At 36.3% G+C, this 16,182-nt stretch overlaps 1 protein-coding gene across 1 annotated transcript; it reads right to left on the reverse strand.

Annotated features, from left to right (window-relative positions):
* Positions 1-1,787: 1,787 nt before the first annotated feature.
* LOC141165626 (uncharacterized) lies at positions 1,788-15,648 on the reverse strand. Its single transcript, XM_073651357.1, has 12 exons — positions 15,489-15,648; positions 15,211-15,416; positions 13,626-13,688; positions 12,006-12,062; positions 10,827-10,871; positions 9,587-9,652; positions 9,374-9,406; positions 7,353-7,382; positions 7,212-7,262; positions 7,057-7,089; positions 5,156-5,244; positions 1,788-1,944 (listed from the first exon to the last, which is right to left on the reverse strand). The coding sequence occupies exons 1-11, from the start codon at positions 15,619-15,621 to the stop codon at positions 5,191-5,193; spliced, it is 771 nt and encodes a 256-aa protein (XP_073507458.1). The 5' UTR covers positions 15,622-15,648; the 3' UTR covers positions 1,788-1,944; positions 5,156-5,190.
* Between the last annotated feature and the right edge of the window lie 534 nt (positions 15,649-16,182).

Genomic DNA, 16,182 nt, shown 5'->3' on the forward strand with positions numbered 1-16,182 from the left:
AAACTATATCCTTAAGAAGTATAGTTATTTTTATTTGTCATACTTTGGCTCCTTGTGTGCTCCTTAGCATTGCAAGAGTGGCTTCGGCTTCAGCAGCAGCCATTTGGATGGCAGAGTACAGTTTCCATCATCCATTGCTGACATCTGTTCCAGGTTGCACTCCTCCCTATCTATTCCCATAGTCATTGAAGGGCAAAGATGCATTTGCACTGAAAGATTATTGTGATCGATCATTCATACGAATGCTCATTTCACGACAATCTTGCAGCGTAAAGAGGCTGAAAATCACGGGTCATCAGGTAAAATTATTTTTTTGTGCTGGACAAAATATCATCGCTCTCAGCAGCACATTATCCAGTGTTAACAAGGATGATGCTCCCGAGAACAATGGCAGCCTATGCGTACTGAATAATCTAACACATATCTTTCATTGAGCATAGCTTACTTTGGTTTGTCTGTCTAAACAGGCTATTAAATGATGGCCAATTGGTAAATATTTAATGATGTCAATTGTTTAATGTAAACCCACCATTAGTCTCCACTTTCTTGTGCATTGCACTCCATCTACACGGAGCCACTCACATTAGTCGTAATGTTACAGTTTCCTTTAATTTCTAGTGCTGGATCTGAGTATACTTGACTGGGAAAGTGAAGAGGAACTTTAGATCATAACCCTAGCCAATGAGGTGAAAATATATTTTGGTCCAATAAGTGGTGAGCAAAAGCTCTGGGTAGCAGCTTAAAATATTCAAATACTGTATGTTAATGACTTTATGTTGTGGCTATCCAAGTAGCAAATTGTAATTCGAAGTAATGTCCAAGTAAAAACACATCTCTAAATTAGGATCACCTTTGTGTAAAAAACATGGGTCTTCAATGTGTTGTCCAGATTTATCATGAAATTCTGTTGTAACTGTAGACTTGCAAATCCTCACATTGTGCACAGTGTACACTGTGAGGATTTTCCGGTGCTGTTGGCGAGACCAAGAGGTCATGTGACCATAAGTATGTGATATGCATATGCCACGTTCCAACTACATGTTTCAACTATATGTCCACAGCCTCGCTCAATTCACTTGTACTGAACGATGCCATGCCCGTGTTCAGAATGTAGCTGGAAGTATGCATATCACCAACTCCTCCAGAGAATCCTGACAGCATGCACTACCCATGATGTGAGGATTCACAAGTCTGCAGTCACATAGAATGACTGCAAACTTTCATGAAAACCTGACCAACTCCTTAAAAACAAAACCGAAACTAAATGTAATACAGTTAGTTCATTATTATCTCAAGCAAAGATATCAGGAGAGGTATGGATCACCCAACTGGATTACAACTGCCTAATTATCAGTGCCTAATCATCTCTTTTTAATAAAAACACCTGATTGATTCTCTTATGTGCATGTAAGAGGGGAGTCAGAAGAAATTGTTTCAGTGGCCACCAGCCCGAGGAAGGACACATTTTTTTTTATGTGTAGGTTCAATTCGGTTAGCTAACAAATATATTAATCTAAAGTGCTAATGAAGCTCTTTGAAATGATTTTCTTAATTTAAGGGTTCACTGTCTATTTAAATAGTTCACCATAAAACATATGATGATTAGTTCGAGATTAGTTGAGTATTGACCATTTTTGTAAACCTCAAATCCATCAGGAACTTACTATTCTAACATTATAAAAAAAAGATATAATAGAAATGCAACTTTGTAAATAACATACACTTACATTTCATCAATATTAACTGAAATACACAGTAAGTTTTGTTTCAGACATTAAGGACACAGGTTTGCATAGAGGCTTATTTATTTAGACATTGATGAACATAGGTCTGCCATACATGTATATACAAATTATATGATATGCATAAACAGGAGACAGTTAGTTGTGAAAATAGAATGGGATGGAGATTGGAAAAATGTATCATCGGCCACCACGATGCTGCCTGAAAAAGAATTGTTAGAATTAATACAAGTAGTTTATTAATCACAAATGTGCCAAATTGTTTAGGCTAGCAGATGTTATCAATGTCATAAGTTATCCCTATCAATGTGAAGTCAAATATGTTTTTACACAATCATATAAATATCTTAATATGTGAAATGTTGCAATTTACATTGTATACGTTTCAGACAATTTGCATTCATTAGTGAATATATCAATTATTAACAAAATTAAGGAAGCAAGACTCAACAGACATCGGGGGAGATTTATTAACAAAAATACAATTGAGCTAGAGTTCTGGTAGGCAAACCATGTGCCATGTTTATTGAGGGTTTTAGACACTTTTTGCAACTTCGTAGAAACTTTTGGAAAGTGCCTGAAAAAGGATGTGTGTCTAAGACTTTTTTCACCCCAAATTTTTTTATATGTATTTCCATGTTTTTTTGTGTGCAGAAAAATATGCAGCATAATACAGTAACAGCAAAATGAATGAGATTTCTAAGCTATCATTCACACTCCTGTTTCCTTGCATTTTTTGACCTGGGATGCATTGGAAAAAAAATAGGCTGGTGAATTCAAAATGTCTCTAGTTTACAGTCCTGCCATTATTATTCATCCAGCACTATGTATTTTATTAATTAGTCACAGAATTTTTTTAATTGATTTTCTTTTCTATGTATGGTCTTAGGGCTTGTTCACACTGGCGAATAGCATCCGATGATTCTCTCATGCGAGAGAATCGGATGCTATATGCAAATGACGCTCGGCTTAAACTCTTCTGCGAGCGTGAGTTGAGTGTCATTTTACTGTGATTCATTTCTTTCGCATACAAGTATCAGATCATAGGTGCGGAGAAAATGGAGAACTTAATTTCTCTATCTTCTCCATTCTGTGAGTCCGCGTATATCAGATGGCACTCAGATGATATCCCAGTGCAGTCCGATGCTTTGCACATACCCATTGACTTGTATGGGTGCGCACTGTCTGATATACAGTACAGACCAAAAGTTTGGACACACCTTCTCATTTAAAGATTTTTCTGTATTTTCATGACTATGAAAATTGTACATTCACACTGAAGGCATCAAAACTATGAATTAACACATGTGGAATTATATACTTAACAAAAAAGTGTGAAACAACTGAAAATATGTCTTATATTCTAGGTTCTTCAAAGTAGCCACCTTTTGCTTTGATGACTGCTTTGCACACTCTTGGCATTCTCTTGATGAGCTTCAAGAGGTAGTCACCGGAAATGGTCTTCCAACAATCTTGAAGGAGTTCCCAGAGATGCTTAGCACTTGTTGACCCTTTTGCCTCCACTCTGCGGTCCAGCTCTCCCCAAACCATCTCGATTGGGTTCAGGTCTGGTGACTGTGAAGGCCAGGTCATCGGGCATAGCACCCCATCACTCTCCTTCTTGGTTAAATAGCCCTTACACAGCCTGGAGGTGTGTTTGGGGTAATTGTCCTGTTGAAAAATAAATGATGGTCCAACTAAACGCAAACCGGATGGAATAGCATGCCGCTGTGGTAGCCATGCTGGTTCAATATTCCTTCAATTTTGAATAAATCCCCAACAGTGTCACCAGCAAAGCACCCCCACACCATCACACCTCCTCCTCCATGCTTCACGGTGGGAAACAAGCATGTAGAGTCCACCCGTTCACCTTTTCTGCGTCGCACAAAGACTCGGTAGTTGGAACCAAAGATTTCAAATTTGGACTCATCAGACCAAAGCACAGATTTCCACTGGTCTAATGTCCATTCCTTGTGTTCTTTAGCCCAAACAAGTCTCTTCTGCTTGTTGCCTGTCCTTAGCAGTGGTTTTCTAGCAGCTATTTTACCATGAAAGCCTGCTGCACAAAGTCTCCTCTTAACAGTTGTTGAAGAGATGTGTCTGCTGCTAGAACTCTGTGTGGCATTGACCTGGTCTCTAATCTGAGCAGCTGTTAACCTGCGATTTCTGAGGCTGGTGACTCGGATAAACTTATCCTCAGAAGCAGAGGTGACTCTTGGTCTTCCTTTCCTGGGGCGGTCCTCACGTGAGCCAGTTTCTTTGTAGCGCTTGATGGTTTTTGCAACTGCACTTGGGGACACTTTCAAAGTTTGCCCAATTTTTCGCACTGACTGACCTTCATTTCTTAAAGTCATGATGGCCACTCGTTTTTCTTTATTTAGTTGCTTTTTCTTGCCATAAAACAAATTCTAACAGTCTATTCAGTAGGACTATCAGCTGTGTATCCTCGTGACTTCTGCACAACACAACTGATGGTCCCAACCCCATTTATAAGGCAAGAAATCCCACTTATTAAACCTGACAGGGCACACCTGTGAAGTGAAAACCTTTTCCAGTGACTACCTCTTGAAGTTCATCAAGAGAATGCCAAGAGTGTGCAAAGCAGTCATCAAAGCAAAAGGTGGCTACTTTGAAGAGCCTAGAATATAAGACATATTTTCAGTTGTTTCACACTTTTTTGTTAAGTATATAATTCCACATGTGTTAATTCATAGTTTTGATGCCTTCAGTGTGAATGTACAATTTTCATAGTCATGAAAATACAGAAAAATATTTAAATGAGAAGGTGCGTTCAAACATTTGGTCTGTACTGTATGCTGCCAATCGCAGCATGCAACAATTTTTTTCTCATGGCAACTTGGCGTGAGAAAATAATTTCTAGTCGGTACTGTTCCATAGTATAACATTCGAGCAAGTGCTATCTGATGAACCATAGGATGGCACTCTTCCGAGTTATACACTGGCTACGTGGTAGTCTGTGCGAGCTCTTAGGTGAATATAAAAAGTTGTGTAAAATGATTATGTATATTTTGGTGCATCTCGTCTGGTGTGTTAGCATTAATTTTTCTTTTTAATGTTCTGCTCAATTTAACTGTGCTGCAAGGACTTCACTAATGTGATTTTTTTTTTGTCCATATTTTTATGTAGCTACCCCACTGTTTTCGCTTTTTTTTACAATTTGTCAATTGTATCCATGGCAAAGATTTCATTTTTTGCTTACAATTGATGCCATTTGGACCTTAACATCAATGTCTCTGTTGTTGAATAGGCTTTGGATAGGCTAATAGATTATGATTTTTTTTTATTTGCAAGGTAGTCTTAAATTTGCACCTAAATAAACTTTAATGAGCTCATTGTAAATGAAAATTTGCTTATACAGTGGATATTACGTTTTTGTAAGGTATCATACTTACTATTCATGGTTAGTTTCAAAACGCTTTGTGCCTCTCTACAGCCCAGCGATGATCTTTGTGAGTCCTCCGGTAACATCACCAACAATGGTCTTTAGAATAGAAAGATCAAAAATAAATTTTTATTTCATATACATGATGGACCCAATTCATTAAAGCTTTCAAGCCAAAATTCTGGTTTAAAAAGCTGTAAAAAATCACACAATGCTGTGGCATTTCAAGTCTGCGCTAAAATTTTGTGACTTTTGGTGGTCTCACTCCATTTTCACTCAGCTCTGTCAAAGTAAGTGGAGCTGTGGCAGGACAGGGCATGCTAACCCCTACTCATAAAATTCATGACAAGTGGTGGCGTTCCTTCTACCAGAAATCTCACTCCAGTCCCTGACTGGTGTAAAATTTGCGGTGAGGTGCACACTGAGGCATGTGCCACTTTTTAGATGTGCCGGATTAATTTGTCTGCTCATCAAGACTCGCGTGAAAAACATGGTCCACGATTTGTTTACCGATGGAGCTTACTTAAAATATAGCAGCGTTTTACATTTTTTTCAAAATTTACCAGGGTCTAAATATTGAATTAATGTTTAGTCTTTTAATGAATTAATATCTTCATATAAATGCACATAAAGGAGCCTGTATGATGTCAAAAAGATTCTCTGTGGCTGTATACTACAGAGCTATAGTGTATAATGATCATGTATGCAGCTCTAACACAACTATACAGCAAAAACATGTAAAATAGTTGATGTATGCACCCAAATAGTTTTTTTTTTACTGATAGGCAATTCAGTTTTCCAAAACTCCATATGTAACAAAAAGAAAATGATGTCACCGGTGTGTATGGCATCATCATGACATTACATGTTTCTACAGCAATGACAAAATTCAGGATGGAAACTTTCCATACTCAAGCCCCAGTAGCAAACAAAAAACTCCAGATACTGCTGTATGTAACACTTTCTGTTACAGAAACCTGATCCTTTTAGCTCCTTATCAACTTGGTATGGTGAAACACAGTACCAGCCCAATGGTAGATAGAGGGAAGGAACTGCACACCTAACTGCACTTGGAGAACCTTCAAATAGGATTTATTGCCAAGATTTTATATCCATTGGTTACACCGTGGTAAGTACAGTATTACATTAACGTTTCGGAAGAGGACCCTTCATCAGACGTATAGGCTATGTTTAATGCATATAGGTCAAAAAGATTCAGACTGCGGGGTGAGATTACCCTAAACAGGATACAGCAATATAGCTGTATCAAGGCCTACAGTGTATGTCATCCACTGCAGGCCTTAAAACAGCTGGATCCTGGTTGTCCCTTTTTAGGGGAATCCCACCCCACAGTCTGACCTGTTTGACCACAGTTTGACCTATATGCAGTGAACATAGATTATACACCTGATGAAGGGTCGTCTTCCGATATGTTAACGTAATACTGTACTTACCACGGTGTAACCAATGGATATGAAATACGGACAATAAGTCCTATTTGAAGCATCTCCAAGTGCTTTTAGGTGTGCAGTTCCTTCACTCTGTTTACTATTGGTCTACAAGAGCTCAGTGGTTGGCTCCAGAGGAACTATCATCCTTCTCAAGCTAACCCTATTTCACTGAGTGTGCCACATACCTGTTTGATTACTACAATACCAGCCCAATCCTTTTACTGTCAGACTGTTTACAGAACAATCTGCAGAATTAATCCTTGCCCGAAACAGCATACTGTACGCAGCTTTATAGCACAACCTGCAGAACACTTCCCTGGTTAGAATAGTATATGAAGCTCTTGTGTACATCTAGAGACCGATGAATGGCTGTGGTTACATAAACTAGTTTGGCAAGTTAAAATACAGTGTAGTGGACATCCATTTCTTTGAAAAGATTAATACAACTTGAAAAACTTACCAGAATGCTGGCAATCTTTGTAAGGTAATGGTTCTATATTGATAAGAAGATTTCACAGATTAAAATATATAATTTTAAAGTATTTATATGCCATTATAATAATTTTAAATAATTAAACCTAATTATGAAATTATAGCATTTGTGAATATTCTTACCAGCACACTGCAGGCAAGATCTTGGACATCTTGTGTAAGAGGAACATCATTCTAAAATGATATTAAAAATGCAGAGTATGTTCTCAGATTGCATTTAATAATTTGTGAAATTTTTCTGAAAAATTAAGACTTTTGACTTACGATTAGGTCACCAATAAGGGGAATGTCTTCCTAAAAAACAATAGTATATAAAATAACTCCAGTGTTAAATACTGATTTACCAAATGCTTTTTGCTAAGCATTCTTGATCATAAAATATTATAGAAAAATACTAGGTGCAGTATATAGAAATAAACTAATCACTGTATAAATGTAGATGTAGGTATGTTTAGGATCTATAAGAGTGTCCTTAACCCATAGCAATTATTGGAAAATGCAGGGTTTGTTTTTTTTTGCTTTGTCCAAGAGCCATCTATTTTATTTTTCCAGCAATGTAATGTAACAATCCTAACACTGATAATTATTTATTCTTTTGGTTCTCGCTTTGCACAATAAAAAATTCTATAACCACTTCCTGACCAAGGCATTCTATTTTTTCCTCCCTTTCTTCCAAGAGCCATAACTTTTTTCCCACATACATAGCCAAACGAGGGCTTGATTTTTGCAGGGCAAGTTGTAGTTTTGAATAGCACCATTTACTTTACCACACAATGTACTGGAAAATGGGGAACATATTTTAGATACAGTGAAATGGCAAAAAATCTCAATTTAGCCTTTGTTTTATTGTGTTTTCTTTTTATAATGTTCACTGTGTGGTTAAAATAGCATGACAACACGATTCTCCAGGTCAGTATGATTACCGTGATACTACACATATATTATATATATATATAATTTTTATTAATATGAGAAAAAGAAAAATGTGAAATTTTGTTTAAAAAAAATTGAGTCTTGAGTTTTTTATTTTTCATCGATTGAGCTGTGCAAGGTCTTGATTTTTGTGTGGTAAGCAGTGTTGAGCGAATTTGTTCGGCATCTCAAATTCGTGTTCGTGTTCGGGGTTCCGGCTTGTTCGCGCCAAAAAATCCTCTCCGCCCATGAACATCCCTGATTTGTCACGCTGTCACGCAGAGTTGACGTTATGTGCGTGACAGCGTGGCAAGTCAGGGATGTTCATGGACGGAGCCGATTTTTGGCATGAACCAGCTGGAACCCCGAACATGAATTTGAAATGTCGAACAAATTCGCTCAACACTAATGGTAAGCTGACATTTTTATTGATGTCATTTTGAGCAGAATTTTTTATTGCATTTTTTTAGGGACGTGTGGTGACCCCCAAAAAATGCAATTCTGATGTTTAGATTTTTCTTTTATTACAGTGTTTTACTATTTGTAATAATTCATTTAGTATTTTGTTATATCAAACTTTTATGAAAGTAGCGATACTAAAATGCTTTTCTTAGTTTTTTATTATTAATGAAGAAAGATAAGAGATTCAAATATTAATATTTTCATTTTCTTCATATTTGTCTTTTCACTTTTTATAATTTTTTTTAATTTTTATTTATTTTTAAATTACTTTTTAGTTTCCTTACAAAACTTGAATTTGCAGTTGTCTTATCACTTTTTTATATACTGTAGTGATGAGCGAGTATGTTCAGTTAACCCTTTCAGATAGTATACTCGGGCGAATACCAAGTATCTTCAACTTACTCGGTGATATGTTTGAATCACTCCCGTGTGCATGATTTGCGACTGTTTGACAGCTGTAATACATGTAAGGAATGCGAAAGAAACAAGCAGTTGTCAATCCAGGTCGTCGGTGAGGTGGTGGCTGTCAATGACACCCATGGGTTATCTTGTTCACACAAAAACTTTGCTACTTGATAATAGCACCATATCTAATGCATTGAAAAGTGTATGCCACCAAGGAATTTAATGTTTGTAGACCCTTGCATCTACAGTATGGATCAACATAGGTAACTAGGCTTTTCAATATAACTTTTTGCAAAATAATAATTGTATACAGCCTGGTAAACTTTTTTAAGGTCAACGTCCGATATATTTTAGAGATCTGCACTGAGACTTTTGCCAACATTGAGACTTTAAAAGGAAGATTTTTTTGTGGTTACAATATGAATTTATATAATTATCATTTATCTTTTATGCCAGTTATACAAGAATAAAAAAAATGTTTAACAGTTATAAAGACTGCATCTTACCAAGATCTTCATGACTTTTTCAATGATGTCTTGCTATAGGGAAGCAAAAAGCATTGCATAAGTTTTATTTTATGTGCATTCTACAACAAAAATAGCAAAACAAGAGAATTACTATACTGAATTTTAAGTATTCGTCAAAGAAAGTGGGTTAAGTAAAGCAAATAAACATTTAGAGAAAAATATACATGTAAAAGACTCAAAGATAATTCTTACCAGGAATTGGAACAGGACAAGGGAAACTTCATTAGCTAGTTGTGCAGCATTTTGAGCATCGATTGTCTGTAAAAAGTAGTCAAAATTGTGTTTGCATGAGATTATTAAATATCATCTTTTTTTTCAAATCTGGTGATTTTCTGGTAGGAAAAGCAGTCAGACTCATTACCTAATGTAGACATAAAATGTATCTGATTCAAATATACACAAGTGGCAGAATTAAACAGGTCTTCTTAGTGAACCTATTCATGAAGAAGGTTTCAAAGTATAAGGCATTTTCCCCAACTAAAAAAAATAGGTGTGTAGGTGGAAAACCCAACAAAAATTTTACATATACGGGATGCTATTTTTGGAAAAATGCAACAGGGGTAAATTTATGCCACATTCAAAAATATAAAAACTTCATATTTTCAAACACCAATGCTACTATTAATCCTGGCCTCAATGTTTTTGTGAATTTAAATTTTCTCTCTCTTTTTTTTCTTTCTTAAATTAATCCAAATATTATGATATCCACCCCTAGTTGGAATCCTTTTTTTTGCTATGGCCCCAAACTTGGAATAACTTTGTGCCATTCAGTGGGTGTAAAATTAGTATGGTCAGATGTAACAGGCAGAAGAAAAATGTGTAGAATGAGCTACATCAAATCAGCATATTCTCATGGCAGACCAAACTAGTTATTATATTAACTGGCACAAATAAACAAAGAAATTAACATAAGGAATGGATCTGCTGCGTTATGCCCTCTCGGGCACCAAAGCCTAGGTTTAGCTTATATCGTTACACCCCAATAAGATACGTCCCTGTTTCAAAGATTTCATCTTAACAGTAATATTTTTTCATGAAGTGCAAGACTTCATAGACCAGCTGGTTGGAATCACATAATTGTGTAGGTATTTTGTGTTTTTGTTATTATTTTATCTTTTTGTGCTGTTTTTAGAATACTATTACAGTAAAAATACAGCTGTCTAGATGTTATTCAATCAGATATGTTTACAATTTCCCAGCACAAATACTTGACTTAGTGTTATTCTATCATCATGGCAGGGCTCTCGGGTTAATACCATGTAAGCACTTCTTTCATCAAGTTTTTCTATTTCTACACCTTTTATTTACCCTTACTATTTGGATTATTGCAATGTAATATGTTGTGAGCAATCAGTGACATATTTTGGCAATCTCTCCAACCTTATTATCTGAGCAAATATTAACAACTGATAGAAAAATGAGGTCCTCTTACCACTGAAGTGCCCAGAAGGTTGCTTATAGTGCAGCCAACTTCTTGCTAAGTGATATCAATGGGAAAATATTAGAATCCTCTTATAAATGTCATTAAATATCATTTCAGTATGGTACATTGGCTTCTGTATAACATTAATCTTCAAGTGTTGTCTTCTAGTCTTTTTTATTTTTTTTTACTAAACTGTAAAATACAACAATATGTGTTAAATTATATAAAGATAACATGTGTATTATGTAAAATTTACTTGTTAATGTTATTCAATGTTAATGTGATTTTCTTGGATTTTATATTGATGGTATAATCTCATGATAGCCCATCAATATGAGTGGTAGGAATAAACACAGTGCTGAACACATAGCATTACAGTGTCAGGTCTGCAGTAACATTTTGCTTTGCTTTGATTGTAGAGTTCAAACCCCTGTGGCCCCATAGATCAGCAAAGTGAACTGTCACTGCAGTCACGACACAGTGACAGTGCGCACCCCAGTCCAGTCAAATGAACAGGACTGAGTCACAATACAATAAAGGGCCTATGTTCCACTACTTCTTTATTCTTCTATATAAAATATTAAAATGTATATTTATGTTGCATTTCTCATATTGCAATTACTAAGTCAACTATAATATTCTTTTCTTTTAATATAATACATGTGATTATGAAATTCTGATATAATAATGTTGCCTACAGTGGTAAACTCAATGGTAAGAATCGGAAAATATTTCTACTATAGGAATGATAATTGTGGGTACTGTAGATTACTGTACAGTTATTTGGTCTTCATCTAGCTTTTGCAACAGTTGATATATAAGTATAACCAGGATGGAATTAAAGGTTTATTTTTCTACCACCAGTGTTTAGGTCAGGGATGGGCACACCAGTTTTGCAACCTATTCAGTCGCACAGGGGCCCAAGAGGTAAGGGGGCCAACTTCTACCTCCAAAGCATGTGGATTGCACATTATGATGAACTGTTGGACTGCCATGGTCTCATACAATGTTCTTGTACAGGAACCCTCTTCTGTCTATATCCACCTCTAGTTAGGTAACAAATGCTTGTTTGGTACTCTTATGTTGCAGAGGAAGTTTTGGGTTCCCTCGGGCACAAGGGCGTGCATACAGAATGAAGTCTGCCTCTAGTCCACCTATTATTGATTTTGCAGATAACAAAATTCTTACCAGTATATTGTCTACTTGTTGCAGGAAGGAAAGAAAGTAATTGACATTTTGATCTCTCTAAAAAAAAAAAATAAAGCATTAAAACATTTCTTATGAGTCAATGCACAAAAAAAGTAATATTAAAAAGTAATTAGGGGTGTATATACCATTTATACAGCTTGTCCTGCATAAGTTATCACATTGAGGGAGAGCTAGTGTTATACATTAGTAAGTAGCATTGTAACCAATTATATGTTTGGCTTAGATATAGAGGACCCAATTAATTAAGGTGTTTTACCATAATTATGTCATAAAACACCTTTAAATGTCACAAAATCTTTATAAAAGTTGATGTTGGGCAAAAAAATGCAACTTTTGGAGTTTTTGCACAAGTCCTTGCCAGCCAGATAGGGTGGAGCATGGCAAAGTCCACCTTGCAAATTCATAAAAATTTACACCACAAAAGTAGCATAAATTACACAAGAAAAGTACATCAGCCTTGCCTGGAGTACAATTTGTTGTGAAAGCGCAAAGCAGGTGTACGATGCTCCAAATTTGTTAAGAGGAGCAAGGACTGCTGAGCAGCTAGAATCCTATATCAGACAAGAATGGAACAATATTCCTCTCCCAAAATTCCAGTAGTTGGGCTCTTCACTTCCCAGACTGTTGTAAAAACAAGAGGGGGTATTATATAATATGATAGACATGTCCCTGTCCCAACTTTTTCAAGATTTGTTGCTGTCATCAATTTCTACATGAGTTTATTTTTTCAAATATAACAGAATTTTTATTAAACTTAAGATATGTGTCCTATGTTTTTTTATTCTCTGAATAAAATATGGTGTTAAGAGATTTCCAAACTATTGCCTACTATTTTTCTTTACATTCTATAGTGTCACAACTTTTTGGAATTGGTTTGGTTTATTATGTCTATACAGTAATTCCAATAGTGATCATAGTAATGAGCTACACACTGGAATGTGGGGTGGGGGGGTGGAGTGGATGTCCTAAGGGAGGGATATCGCAACAGTAATATGAAATGTGTTGCTATAAGCCCCTGCCATCTATTACTACTTTTTTACTCATTTTGTAACAGCATGAACAAAGGTGCAGGAGAATAGATACTTGCCACAATCATTTTACCTCTGGTACAGTAACCGATTCATTGTTTTTTGTGGAATTTAATAAAAATGCAACTATAATTGCATCATAGATTGATCTGATTTTCTTTTATACACTTTAATAACATACATCATTTGTTAGAATTACTTTTTGATTAGTCTGAATATTTGAAGTTTAACTGTTCTTTTTGGTGACCTTTCCTGTTTGTGCTTCTGTCTTTGTTTCCCTGTAACTGATCCATTCTCCTCCCCCTCTTCTCTCCATAGACCCTTACAGGCAGCAACTGTCAACTCATTTCTCAGTGAACTGAATTCAGATTTTACAGATGAGTTGAGAGTAAAATATCAGTCCAAGAGAACAAAAGTGGCTTATAGTCTCCACAGTGTTAAAAAGTTTCTTCACTTCTACTATTGATTTATTTAAAAAAAAATTGAAACAACTGGTATATGTATAGATAGGACCTGCCCAAACCAAATGAGAATTATATCCATAAACACTGTAACCAATGGAAATCCTTACCTGTGCTACTTTGTAGTTACATAGGAGGTTTCCTAAATTCTTCAGAAGTGCTGGAGCATCTTTCTGTAATTGTTTTTTTTTATAAAAGAAAGGTTAATATGTGATGAAGTATTTCAAAGTACATTTTGCTTAAGAATAATACCTGTATTAATTGAAATTTCAAAAGTTTACCTGTGTGGATGTCTATGATTGACAATCTCCACACAGAGCTTTGAATGCAGCATCTATGACTTTGTAAATTCCATAAAATTACATTTATATTAAGCTAGGAGCATACCTGGATTGAACGGTACACACTAAGAGTACAGTCCATATATAATGGCTATCTATTAGCCTTTTTAATATTGCCCAACAATTCAGATTTAGATTTGGTGGATGAATTCAAATGATCCAATAACATTTTGCAGAAATAAAACAAGATCATTCCGCACTTGTGCAATTCTACAATTAGCAATTCAAATGGCATAGATGTTCCCCATATAAAGCACGATCTATGTATGCTATTTGAGACTCCAACTTTTTTTTTTTTTATTAATCAAGAGGGGTGGGTCAGCAGTCAGCACAACAGCCTGACACTCAGTCTCTGCCAGTTATAGGTTTATACTGACTCTAGCATGGTCCTACCTGATTCCTGATTCTGATACCTGACCCAGAGTGTTTTCGCTGCCCTTTTCTGTCTTTTATATTGCTACTTGTGGCTGATCCCCGACTAATTGAACCCTGCTCCTGCACTTATTCCCTCCTACTGGTTCTGCCCCAAGCTATATTTTGGTTTTAGACTGTAGTTTGTGGAAGGAATATGCGAATCATGCCAGAAGTACACTGGGGTGGGTAGTAGTGTCATTCACTTGGAAGAAGCATAGCAAATGCAGTGAGACGCCCCCGTGCACTTCCAGCCTCATTTGCATATGTCTACTACAATTTTTGACGCTCAGTCTTTACCAGTTATAGATGCAACTATCTCTTGCATGTTAATACCTGTTTTCTGATTCCTGACCCAGAGTGTTTTAGCTGTCCATGTCTGACCTTTGGATAGCTACCTGTGGCTAATCCTGGACTGATTTAACCCTGCTCCTGCACTGATTGTGTCCTCCTGGTTCTGACCCCAGCTATACTCTGGTTTTAGTCTGTAGTTTGTGGAAGCCATATGAAAATAATGCAGGACGTACACTGGGAGTGGGTAAGGGATGAAGCACTCCACCAGTGCACTTCCAGCCTGATTCGCAAATGTCTTCTACAAAGGATTTCCCATGATGGGCATATTGGATCTATATACAAAAGGTATATTTTTTATTACTGGACAAGCATCTGTACCCTACTTCTATATGTAAAACAATGTTGACAGTTTCCTTTTAAACTGTTCATTGATTACTGCAGTCTAAGGAAAAATGACAGATTCCCTTGCATAAAAATTCTCCTTGCACGATTAATAACATAATAATCCGGAAGAGCTTCAGGAGTATTGACCATCATCCCAAAGCCCAGATGGTATAATTAGCAGAATTAAAGGTCCCTTTTCAGTAGTTTGTGTTATTATGGTCTTTTTTATTATTTCGATAAGCTTTTATAATTATGTAATGCATACCTTCAACAGCTGTATGAGACAGTCCAGTTTAGGGACTGGTTTTGGAGCAGGCTGTGGTTGCTTGGGAACAGGCTGGGGTTGATTAGGAACAGGCTGGGGTTGATTAGGAATAGACTGGGGTACTTTTGGAACAGGTTTTGGTTCAGTTTGTGGAACTTTTGGTTCAGGCTTTGCTACAGGTTTTGGCACAGGTGCAGCTGGTTCATCTACAAAAAGACATAGCAAAAATATGAAACATCTCTTATTATTTTATGCTTATCTGCATTTATTTTACTAACCTTTTTTCTCAACTGGTAGAGTAAAGCAGCAGCTTAAAGACAACAGGAGAAAGGCAATAGTGATCTTCATGGTGGTATTGTTCTTGGTAGTAAGCCGTGAAAACCAGCACCAAACAAGAACTGTGCGAATCATAGTTTGACAGCGCCCTGTCTTTATACTGGCGCAAGGTGAAAAGGACACGTCGATGGTGCCAAAATCTCTATCATTTTCTTATCAGTGAAACGTGTGTGGGTTTTAAAATGTGACAATAAATATTTCATGTAATTTTTCTTTTCCCATAGGCTGTTGATAAGAAACTTATTTTTTGTTGTGTAAAGGTTATAAATTGTGTCCTTTCATATAATTTAAAGCAGAAATAAGAATATTATGCTAAGGCCCCTGTACACATTAGAATAATGTTGTCCCTAACTGCTACTATCAACTGGTTTGGCCCACAATCTAATGTTTATGACTGTCCCCTGATAGATGATAGGGGGTCTTATGAATCCCGCATGTCTAATTTCGGAATCCTTTTTTTTTCCGTAAGAGATAACCGCCATTAGAGATGCCTGGCAACAGCTTTCTCATAGAGAACACAAAAGCACTTTGCCAGCTAAACACTTCTGTGTATGGAAGAGTCAGAGAAGATAGCTGCCGGATATACGAACTGCTGAAACATTGCTAGGCAGAAAGCTATCTAAAGTGTATGGCTTT

Source organism: Phyllobates terribilis, unplaced genomic scaffold (assembly GCF_046119375.1).
Source record: "Phyllobates terribilis strain yellow unplaced genomic scaffold, ASM4611937v1 Scaffold_11__3_contigs__length_659146591, whole genome shotgun sequence".
NCBI lineage: Eukaryota > Metazoa > Chordata > Amphibia > Anura > Dendrobatidae > Phyllobates > Phyllobates terribilis.

What these genes read in the sequence shown, in the direction of transcription:
- LOC141165626 (XM_073651357.1), bottom strand. Translation starts at nt 15,621, where the DNA reads ATGATTCGCACAGTTCTTGTTTGGTGCTGGTTTTCACGGCTTACTACC. An exon ending in ACCTTCTGGGCACTTCAGTG is followed by an intron (nt 9,653 to 10,826) that starts GTAAGAGGACCT and finishes TACTTTTTACAG; the next exon opens with ACAATCGATGCTCAAAATGC. An exon ending in TTGTCCTGTTCCAATTCCTG is followed by an intron (nt 9,407 to 9,586) that starts GTAAGAATTATC and finishes GCTTCCCTATAG; the next exon opens with CAAGACATCATTGAAAAAGT.